Consider the following 14,110-nt stretch of genomic DNA (forward strand, 5'->3'; position numbering starts at 1 on the left):
AAATAGGATAGGTACTTTTCTCAACAAAACCATACCTCTAAAATGAATTTTGATGCCCCGTGCATTGACCCAAAAATAGGGCTAATTTTGAAAAACTTCTCAGGTGGGGTTCAAAAAGTTGAACCACGGGCATGGATGGATTTGCCTTCCAAAGTTAGTGGGGGGTCGGTTATAAATTTGGACCTGATTGGGGCACTCTAAACGTGTCAAAATATGATTTTTCAAACTTCAATCCTTATTTTTAGGTCAATGCACACCAGAATTCATTTTAGAGGTGTGGTTTCTTCAACAAAGTATCTTATTTTGATCTTTAGTATCCGAAAATTATATGTGCCTAAGCAAATTTTTTTGACCCATAAAAATCGACCCGCTATAATATATAGGCTTCACATAAAAAATAACAGTGACCGACCATTGGGTTACCATATTTTTTATTTGCATTCGTTTACTTAAATTTTATTATTTATAATTAGTATTTAGACGTTTACGACATTTTTTTTACTTTATATCTTATTCTTATATTGTATTCTATCTATTTTTACTATTTCCAAGTATATTAATTTGTATCTTTCTACTCCATATTACAAATTCACATCTATTCAGTATCACTATTCAAGCAAGTATACTAATTTTTTATACATTACCACGACTCGATCTGAGTACCTCTGGCATGCGAATAAAATTTAACATAATTATCACAGTAAAACAAGTTAACGATAATTCTGAAGCACTTCACGTTTCAGAGGTTTCTGAACATTTTGGCATACCTCAGAAAAGATGGATGTGTGTGTGTGTGTTTTGTATGTCTGTATTTTTCGTCCACGTTTTCGGGCGCACGGATCAACCAATTTGAATGGTCGATCGATTCCTATTGATAGGAAGATGTGCTGATTAGTTTTTGGCAAAGGCAGGTCCAGTCGTTTCGGAGATACGGAGCAAATAATGCAGAAAATAGAAACCGATTAGAATAATTCAAAAAAACATTCGATTCGTATTGATAAGGAAATGTGCTGATTAGTTTTGGGCAAAGGCAGGTCCAGCCGTTTCAGAGATGCGGAGCAAAGAGTGCAGAAAATAGAAATCATGTTTTTGAGACAACAGAGCATCCGATTTGAATGATCCAAAAAACGTTCAATTTGTAATGATTGGGAGAATATGGGATTAGTTTTTGGCAAAGGCAGGTCCAGCCATTTCTAAGATACAGAGCTGAATGTACAAAAAAATGGTAGTTTTTGAGAGAACTAACGATCCGATTCAAAAGATTCTGCTTGTTTTGACAAAATAATTGCTTTTGAAAAAAAAGTTTTATTTCAAAATTTTGCCTCTGGGCACGATGCCATACACCACTAGTTTATTTTATTTTTATATATATTCAATAGCAATCAGAACTTAACGTTTATAGTAAAATTCATTAATTTAGTTTTTGAAATACACTGATGAATTTTTATTCTGTGCCTAGTAAGGGATATATTTATATAGAAATATATTGCTATTTTTATTTCCAAGTGAAAACAGGCGTTACCGCTGCTTGATACCAGGCTGGCCGAGTCGGGTGTCGAACCTGAAACCTTTGATTCAAAGTCTTTAACCACAATGCTACATGTGTTTCTTTTGATAATGACATAATTTTATGTTGAAACGTATGAGACTAGGTGCAAATGGCATTTTGTATTGAGTTAAATAATTGATTTAATGAATAAGACATCATTATATTCATTGTGTAGATTAATATAAAGTTAGAAACAATTGCTGTTTATACAAATTTGTACAAATTTTCTAAATATGTAGATCGGTTTAGGAGCTTTTCAGAAAACGTCGACGGAAGATCAATAATCGGCTTACATACACACATTCACAAACTTTCTCCAAATTTGGTCTCAACCGATTCAGAATGACATCAAATATCGAGAAAACATAAAATTAGAAGGCAGATTTTTTAAAGGCAAGTTAATAAAAAACTAGTGGTGTATGGCATCGTTGGTATTGAGTATGGTATTGAGGCAAATTGCTGGAACTTTCCGTACCGCAACGAAATGTTCGAGGAATAATAAATATTTTCAAATATATTATTATAAGTATTGAAACATCGTCAAATAAGAATTATATTAACTGAATAGAGAGGAAAAAATTATTTATTTCGCCAGAATTAAAATTAGAATCCAAATAGTTTTCGAAAATTAAAAAAAAATGGAAAAAAATAATTTTGTGAAAAAAGATGTTTGAATCATTCAAATCGGAAGCTTAGTTCTCTCAAAAACTGCCATTTTTGCACATTTAGCTCTGTATCTCCAAAACTGCTTGACCTGCTTTTGCCAAAAACTAATCACCACTTCTCCCCGTCATTACAAATTGGATGTTTTTAGATCATTCAAATCGCATGCTCCGGTCTCTCAAAAACACTGCACAATTTCAACACAAGAATAATGTTTTTTGAATCATTCAAATCGGATACTCCATTCTCTCAAAAACTTGATTTCTATTTTCTACACTCTTTGCTCTTTATATCCGTAACTGCTGGACCTGCCTTTGCGAAAAACTAATCAGTACATCTCCCTATCAATAGGAATCGAATGCTTTTGAACCATTCAAATCGGTTGATCCGTGCGCCCGAAAACGTGGTCCGAAATATTGTATCTATACATACATACACACACACACATCCAGTTTTTCTGAGGTATGCCAAAATGTTCAGAAACCTCTGAAACGTGAAGATATGCAAAAATTTTCATTTCCGATTTTTGGCTCATTATTTGCAAATGACCAAAAATGCAATGGGTGATTCTCAATATTTCTAATGTGATATACCTGGACCATATAAATATTTATACTTTACAAGTCCGACATATTTATTGTACAATATCTTATCGTGTGACGTGTGGTTTTATTTCACAACAAGTTATTTTTTATAATTTTCGCAATATTTGTATAATACATCTCCATACAAGAAATTGTGCAACAAGGTATATCTATGAGGCCATTCTCGTAGTACTTGTGCAAGTCAGCCGAATCATTCCATCAAAACACCATGACAAAGGTGAATGTTGTCGAAAATTCCTTAATAGTTTTTTTTTATTATTATTTCAGTAGAAAGCTACAAGGCGAAATTATTCAATATGTTTGATCGATGGAATTGGAAATACTTAAGACGAACCGTCGTGTCATCTTGGGTAATTGTGTCTTGTAATTATATTTATTGATTTAATAGTTAATTATATATATATTATATATATATATATATATATATATATATGATGAACTGTAAACAGATTTCTGTTTATTGTAGATCAGAGTTTCCTAAGCTTTAGACGATGTTTTACTCCAATATTTATAAAAATTTGATGAGCTTGTATTATTAACAAATAGCAATGACTTTTGTCATAGTTAGGGTTCTATTTAAGAAAATTGATTGATTTAAACAATTGTTTTTTAAATATTATTAATTCTGAACAACTATTAGTTCTTTTTTTTACTATATACATTTTGTTGGACAATCAATAAGATTGAATAGCCAAAAACGTCTTTTAATCACTCTAAATTATCTGTTAAAATTTTTTGTTTACCAAATACCAAACCTTAATTCTTATCAAGTAGGTATATTATTTCTACATTTCAGAGAGTTTATGCAACTTGCCCTAAGGTAAAATACCACTTACAACTACCTATTTTAGACAGTCGTAGCCTTAAAATATTCTAAAAAACTTGAAATTTCTGATTTTTTTTGACAAATATACTCGAGACGAGTGTGTTCGTCCAACTAACAATTAGCTGGATTTTTTATAGAGTAAACTAATTTCTACACATTATTTAATAAAGTAATCTAGTTTGTTATCAATGCACTAAATAAACTAAAGTTTACTACTAAATTTTTTAATCGATAAGAAGACAGATAATACTTTATAATAGGTACTTTACCATAATGAAATATGTTCAATCAGGTAATTTTGACGAATAAACTCGTCATGGCAAAAATGCAGAATGTTGTGCATTGACTATTATATTCGTTATACTAGCAACTTTCGTAAAAAAATCAAGTATATTCTGAAATATTAAATTACGTATGGCTCTATAAAATAAGTATTTGTAAGAGTGGCATTTTACCTTGAGGCAAGTTGCATGAACTTAAGTCAAAATGCCACCTACACCTAGTTTAATAAAACAAGTTTGTGATCAAACACTGAATGAATTAAAGTTTGGTACTAAATTTAAGATAAGAAAGCAGATAATAAATTATCATTTTTTATCATAAGGTGTGCTAATAGTTATATAAGCATTCGAAAAAAATATATTTGTCATAAAAATGTGCCAAAGTGTATTTTTTTAATAATGAGTGTTCCGGAGAGCTGTATGTTTGGACCCATTTTACAAGATTCTTTGAATTCTAAAAAGAAATTTGCTTAGTTTCTATTAGCATTGATTTGTTTGCTTATAAATAAATTTATAGTAAAATATTTCAATTTAGCAAATACTATTTTTAAAAATAATGGAATGAAAAATAATGTAATAGGTGCATATCTAAATCAATTTTTCATGTATTTGCATAGATAAATTTCATATATAACAAAATTTTAAAAGTTTAAATAATTAATTTTTTATAAAAGTCTCTTTGGCCATTTTATAAGTGATTTTTGATTTACTCTTTCTAGTTTTTGGTCTATTTTGATATTTGTCCTCTATATTTTTATAGTCTATTATTTTTATATATTAATATAACTTATATTACAGTTAATATATTAGTGATTTTATAATTCCAATCCTTAAGGCAAGTAGCATAAACTTATGGCAAAATGCCATCAACACCTAGTTAATAAAGCAAGTTTGTGTCTACTGTTTTTTTTAAGATAAGAAAGCAGATAATGATAAATTATCATATTTTATCATAAGGTGTGGTAACTGTTATATAAGCACTTGAAAAAATTGAATTAGTCATAAAAACATGCGAAAGTTTTTTTTTAGTCTTTTTTTAATAATAGGTGTTCCGCAGAGCTGTATGCTTGGACCCACTTTTATAAGATTAAATATTTGGTTCTATAATTTATTAAATTTTGCTTAGTTTCTAAATTTTTGAAAATACTAAAATAAAAAAAATATAATAAGTGTATAACTAAATCTATTTTTTGTGGCTTTGCATAGATAAATTTCCTAAGCAATGTAGGGCAAAATAACAAATTTTATTTTTAAATTTAAAAGTTTTTCCTTAAATTTTTACCCTTAGTAGTTTATGGTCTATATATTGATATTCGTCCTCTATATTTTTATGGTCTATTATTTTTAATTATTGATATAACTTATATTACAATTAATATTTAAGTATTTTTATAATTTCAAAACTAGTTAGTGGTATTTGTAGAGCTATTTAAATAATGTTCTTTACAAAAAAATTATAATAAATAAATTTATTTTTTATTAATAAATAGTTTATAAACCGCGTAGGTGTTAAAAAAAATAAACTATATGGATTTAACATTTTAAATAAATATTTATAGTTTAAAATTAGAACATTTCTGATGACCTACACAATTTAGTTTTGTAGTGACGTAGTTAAAAATACCACAACGTAAAATGTTCTTGATCTATTGACACTTAGTGCAGTAAACGGAGAGGAAAAAAGGGTATAACCTCTGAATTTTTTTACGGTGCTCCGAATTGAATGAAACTTTGGAATTAGGTTCATCTTACCCCCAAATTCAAAAGTGAAAACAATTCGGGCTGCGCCATTACCCCCCGGGGGGATGACACCCCCTCTCAATTGTGTAATTACATTTTCTCAAAATAACGTCGGAAATCGATAGAAGAACTAATTATAAGAAAAAAATGCCTTCTATAATTTTTCAAAAAAACTAATACTTTTCAAGTTACTGGCCACTAAAGATTCATATATTTTTGGCGTTTACCTTCGTTTTTTTGCAAATATCTCCTAAAATATACATTTTAACGAAAATCATGTAATGAACAAAATAATGTCAATAAAAATCTTAATGAATCGGTATTACATAAAGTGTTCTAGGAAAAATATTAAGAAGGATTTGATAGAGCAAAGTTGTTTTTTATTTCGTTCAAGATTTAATTGTTGTATTTAAAGCCTTCTAGTGTCGAGGTTTTACATTTTATGCATTTCGGTGAAATTGGGTTTTATAGTGCTCAGCATAAGCTTTAAAATGAGTGCTGTTACAAGTTTTTTGCGTGTAAAATGAGTGAGCTATCAAGCAAATAAGAAGCATGTACGAAGTTTTTTTCTTTTAAATCACATAGTTTAATGAGCGCCATTTCCACCAGAATCAAAGTAATTCATATTCCATATAGAATTCACTTCATTATAGACATCTTGATGAATTATAGCAGATTCACTACTTTAGTACAAACTATTTTCAGAAAACTCACGATTTTATAAAAACTTGTTTTTACAATTTGCGCGGCTGTGCAGTCCTTAAACATTCATATCTCTGTCAATTTTTGTGTGAAAGAAATATAATAAATAACAATAATAAGCCAGAAAGATCCCTTTGATTTTTATCTATATGCTTTTATACGTATCTTTTATTCTTTTGAGATATATTGGAAATAATTTCGATTTTTTGAAAAATTGGCAAAAAAAATTTTTATAAAATCGTGAGTTTTCTGAAAATAGTTTGTACTAAAGTAGTGAATCTGCTATAATTCATCAAGATGTCTATAATGAAGTGAATTCTATATGGAATATGAATTACTTTGATTCTGGTGGAAATGGCGCTCATTAAACTATGTGATTTAAAAGAAAAAAACTTCGTACATGCTTCTTATTTGCTTGATAGCTCACTCATTTTACACGCAAAAAACTTGTAACAGCACTCATTTTAAAGCTTATGTTGAGCACTATAAAACCCAATTTCACCGAAATGCATAAAATGTAAAACCTTGACACTAGATGGCTTTAAATACAACAATTAAATCTTGAACGAAATAAAAAACAACTTTGCTCTATCAAATCATTCTTAATATTTTTCCTAGAACTTTTTATGTAATACCGATTTATTAAGATTTTTATTGACATTATTTTGTTCATTACATGATTTTCGTTAAAATGTATATTTTAGGAGATATTTGCAAAAAAACGAAGGTAAACGCCAAAAATATATGAATCTTTAGTGGCCAGTAACTTGAAAAGTATTAGTTTTTTTGAAAAATTATAGAAGGCATTTTTTTCTTATAATTAGTTCTTCTATCGATTTCCGACGTTATTTTGAGAAAATGTAATTACACAATTGAGAGGGGGTGTCATCCCCCCGGGGGGTGATGGCGCAGCCCGAATTGTTTTCACTTTTGAACTTGGGGGTAAGATGAACCTAATTCCAAAATTTCATTCAATTCGGAGCACCGTAAAAAAATTCAGACCTAAAACGCTCCGTTTACTGCACTAACTGTCGTAAAATAAATATAAAAATAGTACAAAAAACTTTGAAAAATACATATTTATGTTAATACTTTTCTTATTTTAATTTTCGATTTAAATAATAGTAAGACGAATATTTATGATTCTGTCGCGAATTAATTTCAGGTAACCTGGAGCAAGGCCAAGACTTTGGATTAAATTGAATATAAACATGAAATCTATTTCTGGAATTGAGAGACATAATATTTATATTTAGGAATATATATATATATATATATATATATATATATATATATATATATCAATTTAGGAATTTTTCCTTACTAGCTGGCCCGGCAAACATTTTTTGTTTAGCCATAAGAGACATTTTTAGAAAATATTTAGTATAAACAATAAGTAACTGATTATGAATGTGGAAGTGTGTGGTGAAAGAGGCAACCAACACAAATCAAATGGATGGTTTATCCACTGCAACCCATGCCACATTCAAATAAATTTAATTACACAGAATTTGCCAAAAACGTTTGACATTTGACGTATTAGCCACTGTCCATTGTTTTATTTAAATTACGCTTCTACAAAAATGTTCAAATTAAAAATGTAAAGTTCCGACGCGATTTTGAAATAATATCTCACCTTTTTTGACAACCTACTGATTAGCACGATTTTTTCAAGACTAACACTGGCCAAATCGGTTTAGCCGTTTTCGAGTTTTAGAGGATCATTTTATCTAGAGCTCCATTTTTATATATAAGAAGATATATATAAAACATATAAATTAAAAAAAAATTCTTACAATTATATTAAATTAAATGCTTGGTCAAAACTTTTAGTGCAAAGACGTAATTTTTCTGGTTTTTCATATCTTTTAAAAATATCTTTTTTAGTTCAAACCGGTAAAAATTTCGATTGATTATATCACCAACAAAATATTAAAAAAAGTCTTATCACTACTGTAGACACAACTATAAACGTAATGAATTTATTTGTTAATTCCGTTATCTAGAAAATTGTATGATAAAACACATCACATATGCTTATCAATAATTTTTTCGAGTTTGACCCAAATACATAGGATTTAGTAAAAAGGTAAAAAAATATAAAATTTTTATATAGGAAAATATCAATACTATTTGAATTATATCATAATACATAAGTCATTTCTGAATTTTTATTTAAAAATATATATAATAATATTATAAAATTATATTAAAAAATATATCATCTTACCTTAAAGCTTACATACTATTAAAATAAATAATATTGTTTTTTTTTTCAATTATTTAACTATTTACATAAAACCTAAAACCTAGATTTAATTTAATTGACTAGCTCAATACCTCAGAGAAGGCGCGGTGTGATTTTCACTTGTCTTTGAGATTTCTGAGAAAAATAATAACTAAATTTAGTTTTGGGTGAAAATCTCATGATAATGAATATGAAAAATGAATGAAAACTTTAGACTAGAAAAATATGAAATCAATTAATAGACAATTTAGCTCCAAACATATGATGACTTTGTGACCGACTTATACACAAAACCGGTAGATGAAATTAATGATTAATAGATTAATTATTTAAAATGATCAAAGAATTAAGAAGTCAAATAAATACATGAACAAAATAAATTAAATATATTTGGGTATTTACTTACAAACACGTTTATGGAATTATGTATTCGAATTTAGTTCTTCAGGATTGTATGAAAGGTTTTCTGATGTTTTAACTATCTTTTATGTAACTAAACTTTTTGATTATTTTTGATGAGGATTGTTAGTTATTATGACGAGAGATTATGTAAATGTTTTATATATATAAATATATATATATATATATATATATATAATTCACCTGAGTCTCTTTTTTGTTCCGGTTCATTCCACGGTTGCAATTCTGCAGAACCGAAAAGTAAAAAGAACAAATTTCCAACAAAATAAATGCCGGAAGATATGAAAAACACCGTACGCCACTGCTCAATGGAATGCTAAAAAGATAAAAAAATATATTAATATTTTATGAATAATGAACTAACTAAAAAAATTAAATATTAACCCTTTCCACTTATTATTTTTGCAGTTTGCAAGTAGAAATGGTTAATAATTTATATATCAGAAGCAAATGTGCTTAGGATTTATTAACATTTGTATTTATTATTTAATTAATAAAATGTAAAAAAATTCTCAGATTATTAGTAATTTATATTGTTAGTTTCCGGAATATATGAAAATATACACGAATTAATTACTAAATCTAAAATCTAAATAAATTACTAAATCTATTACTAAATTTTTATAATAATTACTCCTGGATAACATGCTGCACATTTTACATCAATGGTTTAGTTTATAAAACAAGTTATTCTGTATGATAAAATTTTCTGTATTTTAAGAACTGATAGAAATTTGATATTCATGCTATTCATATTTTTTAATTTATATTTTTATTTTTTACCTCATTTTATTATTTTCCTTTAGTTTTTTAATTTTTGTTACTTATTATGTATATTGTATACTTTATTTAATTGTTCTTTTTATTACCTATGCTAACAGTTTTGTATTATTTGACAAAATAATAAATAAAAATATAAAAAAAATCATTCCCAAAACCCCCGAAAATAGTTAATACTTTCATATTTTTTTTAAATTACTATTATTATTCATCTTATATATAAAATTCTTCTGTAATGATGTATCAAGTACAGATACTCCTCCTAAACGATTATTCGGATTTTGATAAATCTTTCTGAACTTTGTTAAGGGATTTTTTTTAGCATTTTTTGAATTATAGAAATATAGTTAGATTGTAGAAATAAATGGGAAAAATTACAAAAAATCGCTAGATGTTATATTATTTAGCAGTTTCAACAAATATTGTAGTTAAAAAAATAATAAAAATGTTTAAACTATAATAATTATAATTAAATTACTACTCACTCCGTCTGTGGCAATTTGGCCAACAATTAAGGGGGCAATAATGGAAATAATATTTGCAGCCCCATTTGTGATGCCCATCATCGTACCAGCGTGATTGGGCGACAAATCAATATGATTCACCTAAGAAAAAATAGAAATTTTACTGTTAATTTAAATATAAAATTATTTAATATCATACCATTATTTCATATAATAATAAGCTACACTTATATGATATTCAGAGCCAAAAATTTGAGAATAGCTAAATTTTGATGATATTTTTATAAGGATCAAACTTAATATTGTATATTTAATGTAAACACGGTTTATGTAGTTTCCAGAGTCAAATATACGTGAATTGTCAGAATATATTATAAAGTAGAAAAATAAATAATTTTTGAAGAATATTAAATGACCACTATTTGCTTAAACATATAGGTTTTGCACTTCAATTCAGAAACAAAATATTTTTTCACCTAACTGGATAAATAATAATTTTCACAATATTAAAGAATAATACTTAATTTAAATGTAGTAAAATATAATAATAATGAAATTAAAAAAAAACTGTCAATAAGCCAAAATGTTTCATCTTTTGGTCATTTTAAATAGTAATTGTAAGGAAATATTTCTTATTATCATCACATTTTAAGTTATCCATGAATTTATCTATTTCTTATTCTACTTCCTCATAAATTTTATTATTTTTGTTTCAATAAAGTTGCACAATAATATATAGAAATATGCAGTTTTTGAATTAGGACAATTCCGAATAAGTATCGCGGAACTTTTCTTAACCTTTTCAGATTATTTTGTTAGAATGCAAATATTTTATACATACACTGAGCTACAATCGACTTATAATCATAAAAATTCATCAAACATGGCGAAATGTTCTGGTGTTTATATCTTAAAAACAAACTATGTATTCGAAACTGTTAACTTTAGTTCGGAACATAACAAAAAAATCATATATCAAATGTTCGTTGTAACGACGTTTGCTCCTTAAATTTAGGTACAAATCTGGTTTATATGTGAAAGTAATTATAGATTTTACCTGGAATCCGGAATAAATTCCGGAGTTGATTCCGACTGCTGCAGTAAGAAGAGCAACAGCGACTCCGGACTGATCTTGAGGGACATAACCCACTCCAATTAACAATACAGCTGGTGTCCATAAACCTTAAAAAATTAAATAAAAATATAATATAAATTTAAAAATTATAACATATAACATTATATGAAGATAAAATATATAAATAAATTAAAAAGTAGTAGTTAGTAAAAAATGAATTAGGAAGTAGAACAAAAATTATGCATTTGATACTAGATTTCATTTCAACTCAACTCTAATAGATATACTAATTATGTTTATATTGATTTTATCAACAAATCTCATTCAGAATTGAAGTCAGTGACAATTCTGGTCTCTATATATTTAAACCTACTCACTAAGTGTCAAAATTAATGTTTGTTGTTACAGTCTTTGATGAATGTAATGTTTCAATTTTAAAGTAACATATTTAAAATTGTTTTAGTGGATGAATTTTTCACATGATTTTAAAAACATGTAAATTATACTATAAATATAAATTTTCTCAACAGTATTATAAGATATTATTCATACATGAAAATAAATTTCTCAATAAACTATATACAAATCTTATGGAATTTTCATAATTGTAATAAAATTGAATTCATGTTGTATTAATTTATATTAAAAACTGTGTCTTATTTTCTTTGTTGTTATTAATATATTACTGTTACTGCTGTAAATAAATAATCCATTATGTTAATTATTATAATAAACTATTATTTTCTTACCAATTGTATTAAATAATTTTCTGGCTGTTCCAATTTTTAATATTTGTCTCTTGATTACCAGATCAGAAATAGAACTGAAGACTAATCCTAAAATGAACATCATCAGATATGGAAGAGCTGACAGCAAGGAATTCTGTTGAAAAATACAATGTTTTTTTAATAAAATCGATAACGGAATAATTTAGTTTTATCACATGGTATAAAGTGTTTGACAAAACCAGAAACAGTCATCTGAATCAAAAGGAAAAAAAACTATGTCAATTAATGCATTACCTACATATATTTATAATATTAGAGTGAAATTAAAATTGATAACTTGTAAGAAAAAATCTTTTTTCAAACTGCATTATCTACAATAATTGCACAAATAATGTTTTTTTGCAACATGCTTTTTAACATAGTGCCCCAGAACTCAACGTAAATCCGAAACGGGTTAATAGTAACTATTTTGAAAAAATATCTGAAGTACTTTGAATATTATGGACTTTTTAAAATGCAATTGCAAAATTTAGTTTCGGCTTGACGTTGAGTACTGGGACACCCTGTATTCACAAAATAAACTTAGATTATCATTGACATTTTTCTTTCAGATTTAAATTTCTCTAAAAAAAATATTCAGAAATTCAAGACCAATTTAATATTAACTTGTTACTGTAATTTAATTTTTTTGGACTGTGTATATAATTATTATTGAAAGTTATTTTTGCTTGTAGAAGACTTTTAAATATATATTTATTTATACTTAACTTGTTAATTGCCACGATATAAGAAAAATTTGCATATGGACCATTAGATAATTTAGTTAAAAAATCGTGTTAAAATTAATATCATAAAAATTACCGATTTTAAGTCGAATAGTAAAATATCATTCATGTACGTGGGCATTTCTGTGAGCAAAGTCCAGAATCCCCAATTGTGTCCACAATGGGCAACCAGCAAAGACCACATGGGCAAACTTCCCCAGATCTTACCCCATGGAGTGGGCATCTTTTCCTAAAAAAATATAATATAGTACTACAAAACTAGTAAAAAATAACTGCTCAATATTAAAATTTATTACCTTATCATTGTCTCCCAGAGTTTGTCCAAGAGAACTTTGGATATAAGCCTTTTCTTCTTCGGAAATCTTCTTGCAGACTGCTGGAGCGTTGGCACCTAGGAAGAACCAGAGCACCGACCAAAGAATGCCCAATCCTCCAATTACGTAAAAGATTGAGGGCCATCCTAAAGAACTATTTGCCAAGAGACCTGAGAGAGGCATTGCTAATACCGTTCCAAACTGAGAACCTGGGGATAACAGAAAAATTGATATGTGTTCTAAGATCAAAAATATTGCTTAAGCAATAAAAAAATTAGTTGGTATTGGTATTTTGCCTTGAGGCAAGTTACATGAACTTCTCGATATGTGTAATTAATCGACTTAATCAACAAAAAATAAATTAATTTATGAGTTATTAACAGTTCTCCGAGTGGATTTATTACACATAATTGAAAATGAACGAACACGTTAATTAAAAATTTTTTAATTGAACCAGTTTTCGTAAGACTTCAATGATTTAGTATGTTTATTAAGACCAAGTACTCTAACTTTATACCAAGTGAAACGTCTAATTTTAATTTTAACAAACGTCAAAAAAACTACTAATTTTTAAAAACTTTGATGAAGTTTCAAAATTACTACTTGTCGTAAAGCCATAATATTAAGTAAGTTCTATAAGACCATGATATATATCGCCAAAACAAGTTCCATAAAAATCGGCTTAAATTTGTTTTTCAACAGTTAATTACAAGAAAACGGCTGGGTAGGTTTTCACCTAGAACTAATCACTATCATTTCCTACTAATATCTTTCGAACAGTTTTTGATTTTTTAAAATCGATTCGGTAGTATCAACTTAAATGTAGACGAAAAGTAGAACACTTTTTTCCAAACGACAAAGAAACGGCTCGGCCGATCGCTGAACAAAACTAAGAAAAGATAATCCACAACAAAATACAGCGATTGTCTT

The 14,110-nt window shown here is 27.4% G+C and overlaps 1 protein-coding gene across 1 annotated transcript in view; it reads right to left on the bottom strand.

Annotated features, from left to right (window-relative positions):
- Nucleotides 1–8,699: 8,699 nt before the first annotated feature.
- The window catches only part of LOC113389423 (putative inorganic phosphate cotransporter), a 60,974-nt gene continuing 55,563 nt past the window's right edge, over nt 8,700–14,110 (bottom strand). The window contains exons 6-12 of the mRNA XM_026626455.1: nt 13,163–13,389; nt 12,943–13,095; nt 12,103–12,235; nt 11,336–11,460; nt 10,300–10,419; nt 9,218–9,350; nt 8,700–8,749 (exon numbers count right to left, since the gene is read on the bottom strand). Of these exons, the coding sequence (XP_026482240.1) occupies nt 8,700–8,749; nt 9,218–9,350; nt 10,300–10,419; nt 11,336–11,460; nt 12,103–12,235; nt 12,943–13,095; nt 13,163–13,389 (941 nt within the window). The remainder of the gene's footprint in view (nt 8,750–9,217; nt 9,351–10,299; nt 10,420–11,335; nt 11,461–12,102; nt 12,236–12,942; nt 13,096–13,162; nt 13,390–14,110) is intronic.

The sequence above is a fragment of the Ctenocephalides felis genome, unplaced genomic scaffold (assembly GCF_003426905.1).
Source record: "Ctenocephalides felis isolate EL2017-DRISC unplaced genomic scaffold, ASM342690v1 CF-g0.4_SCAFFOLD_03573, whole genome shotgun sequence".
In the NCBI taxonomy this organism is placed as follows: domain Eukaryota; kingdom Metazoa; phylum Arthropoda; class Insecta; order Siphonaptera; family Pulicidae; genus Ctenocephalides; species Ctenocephalides felis.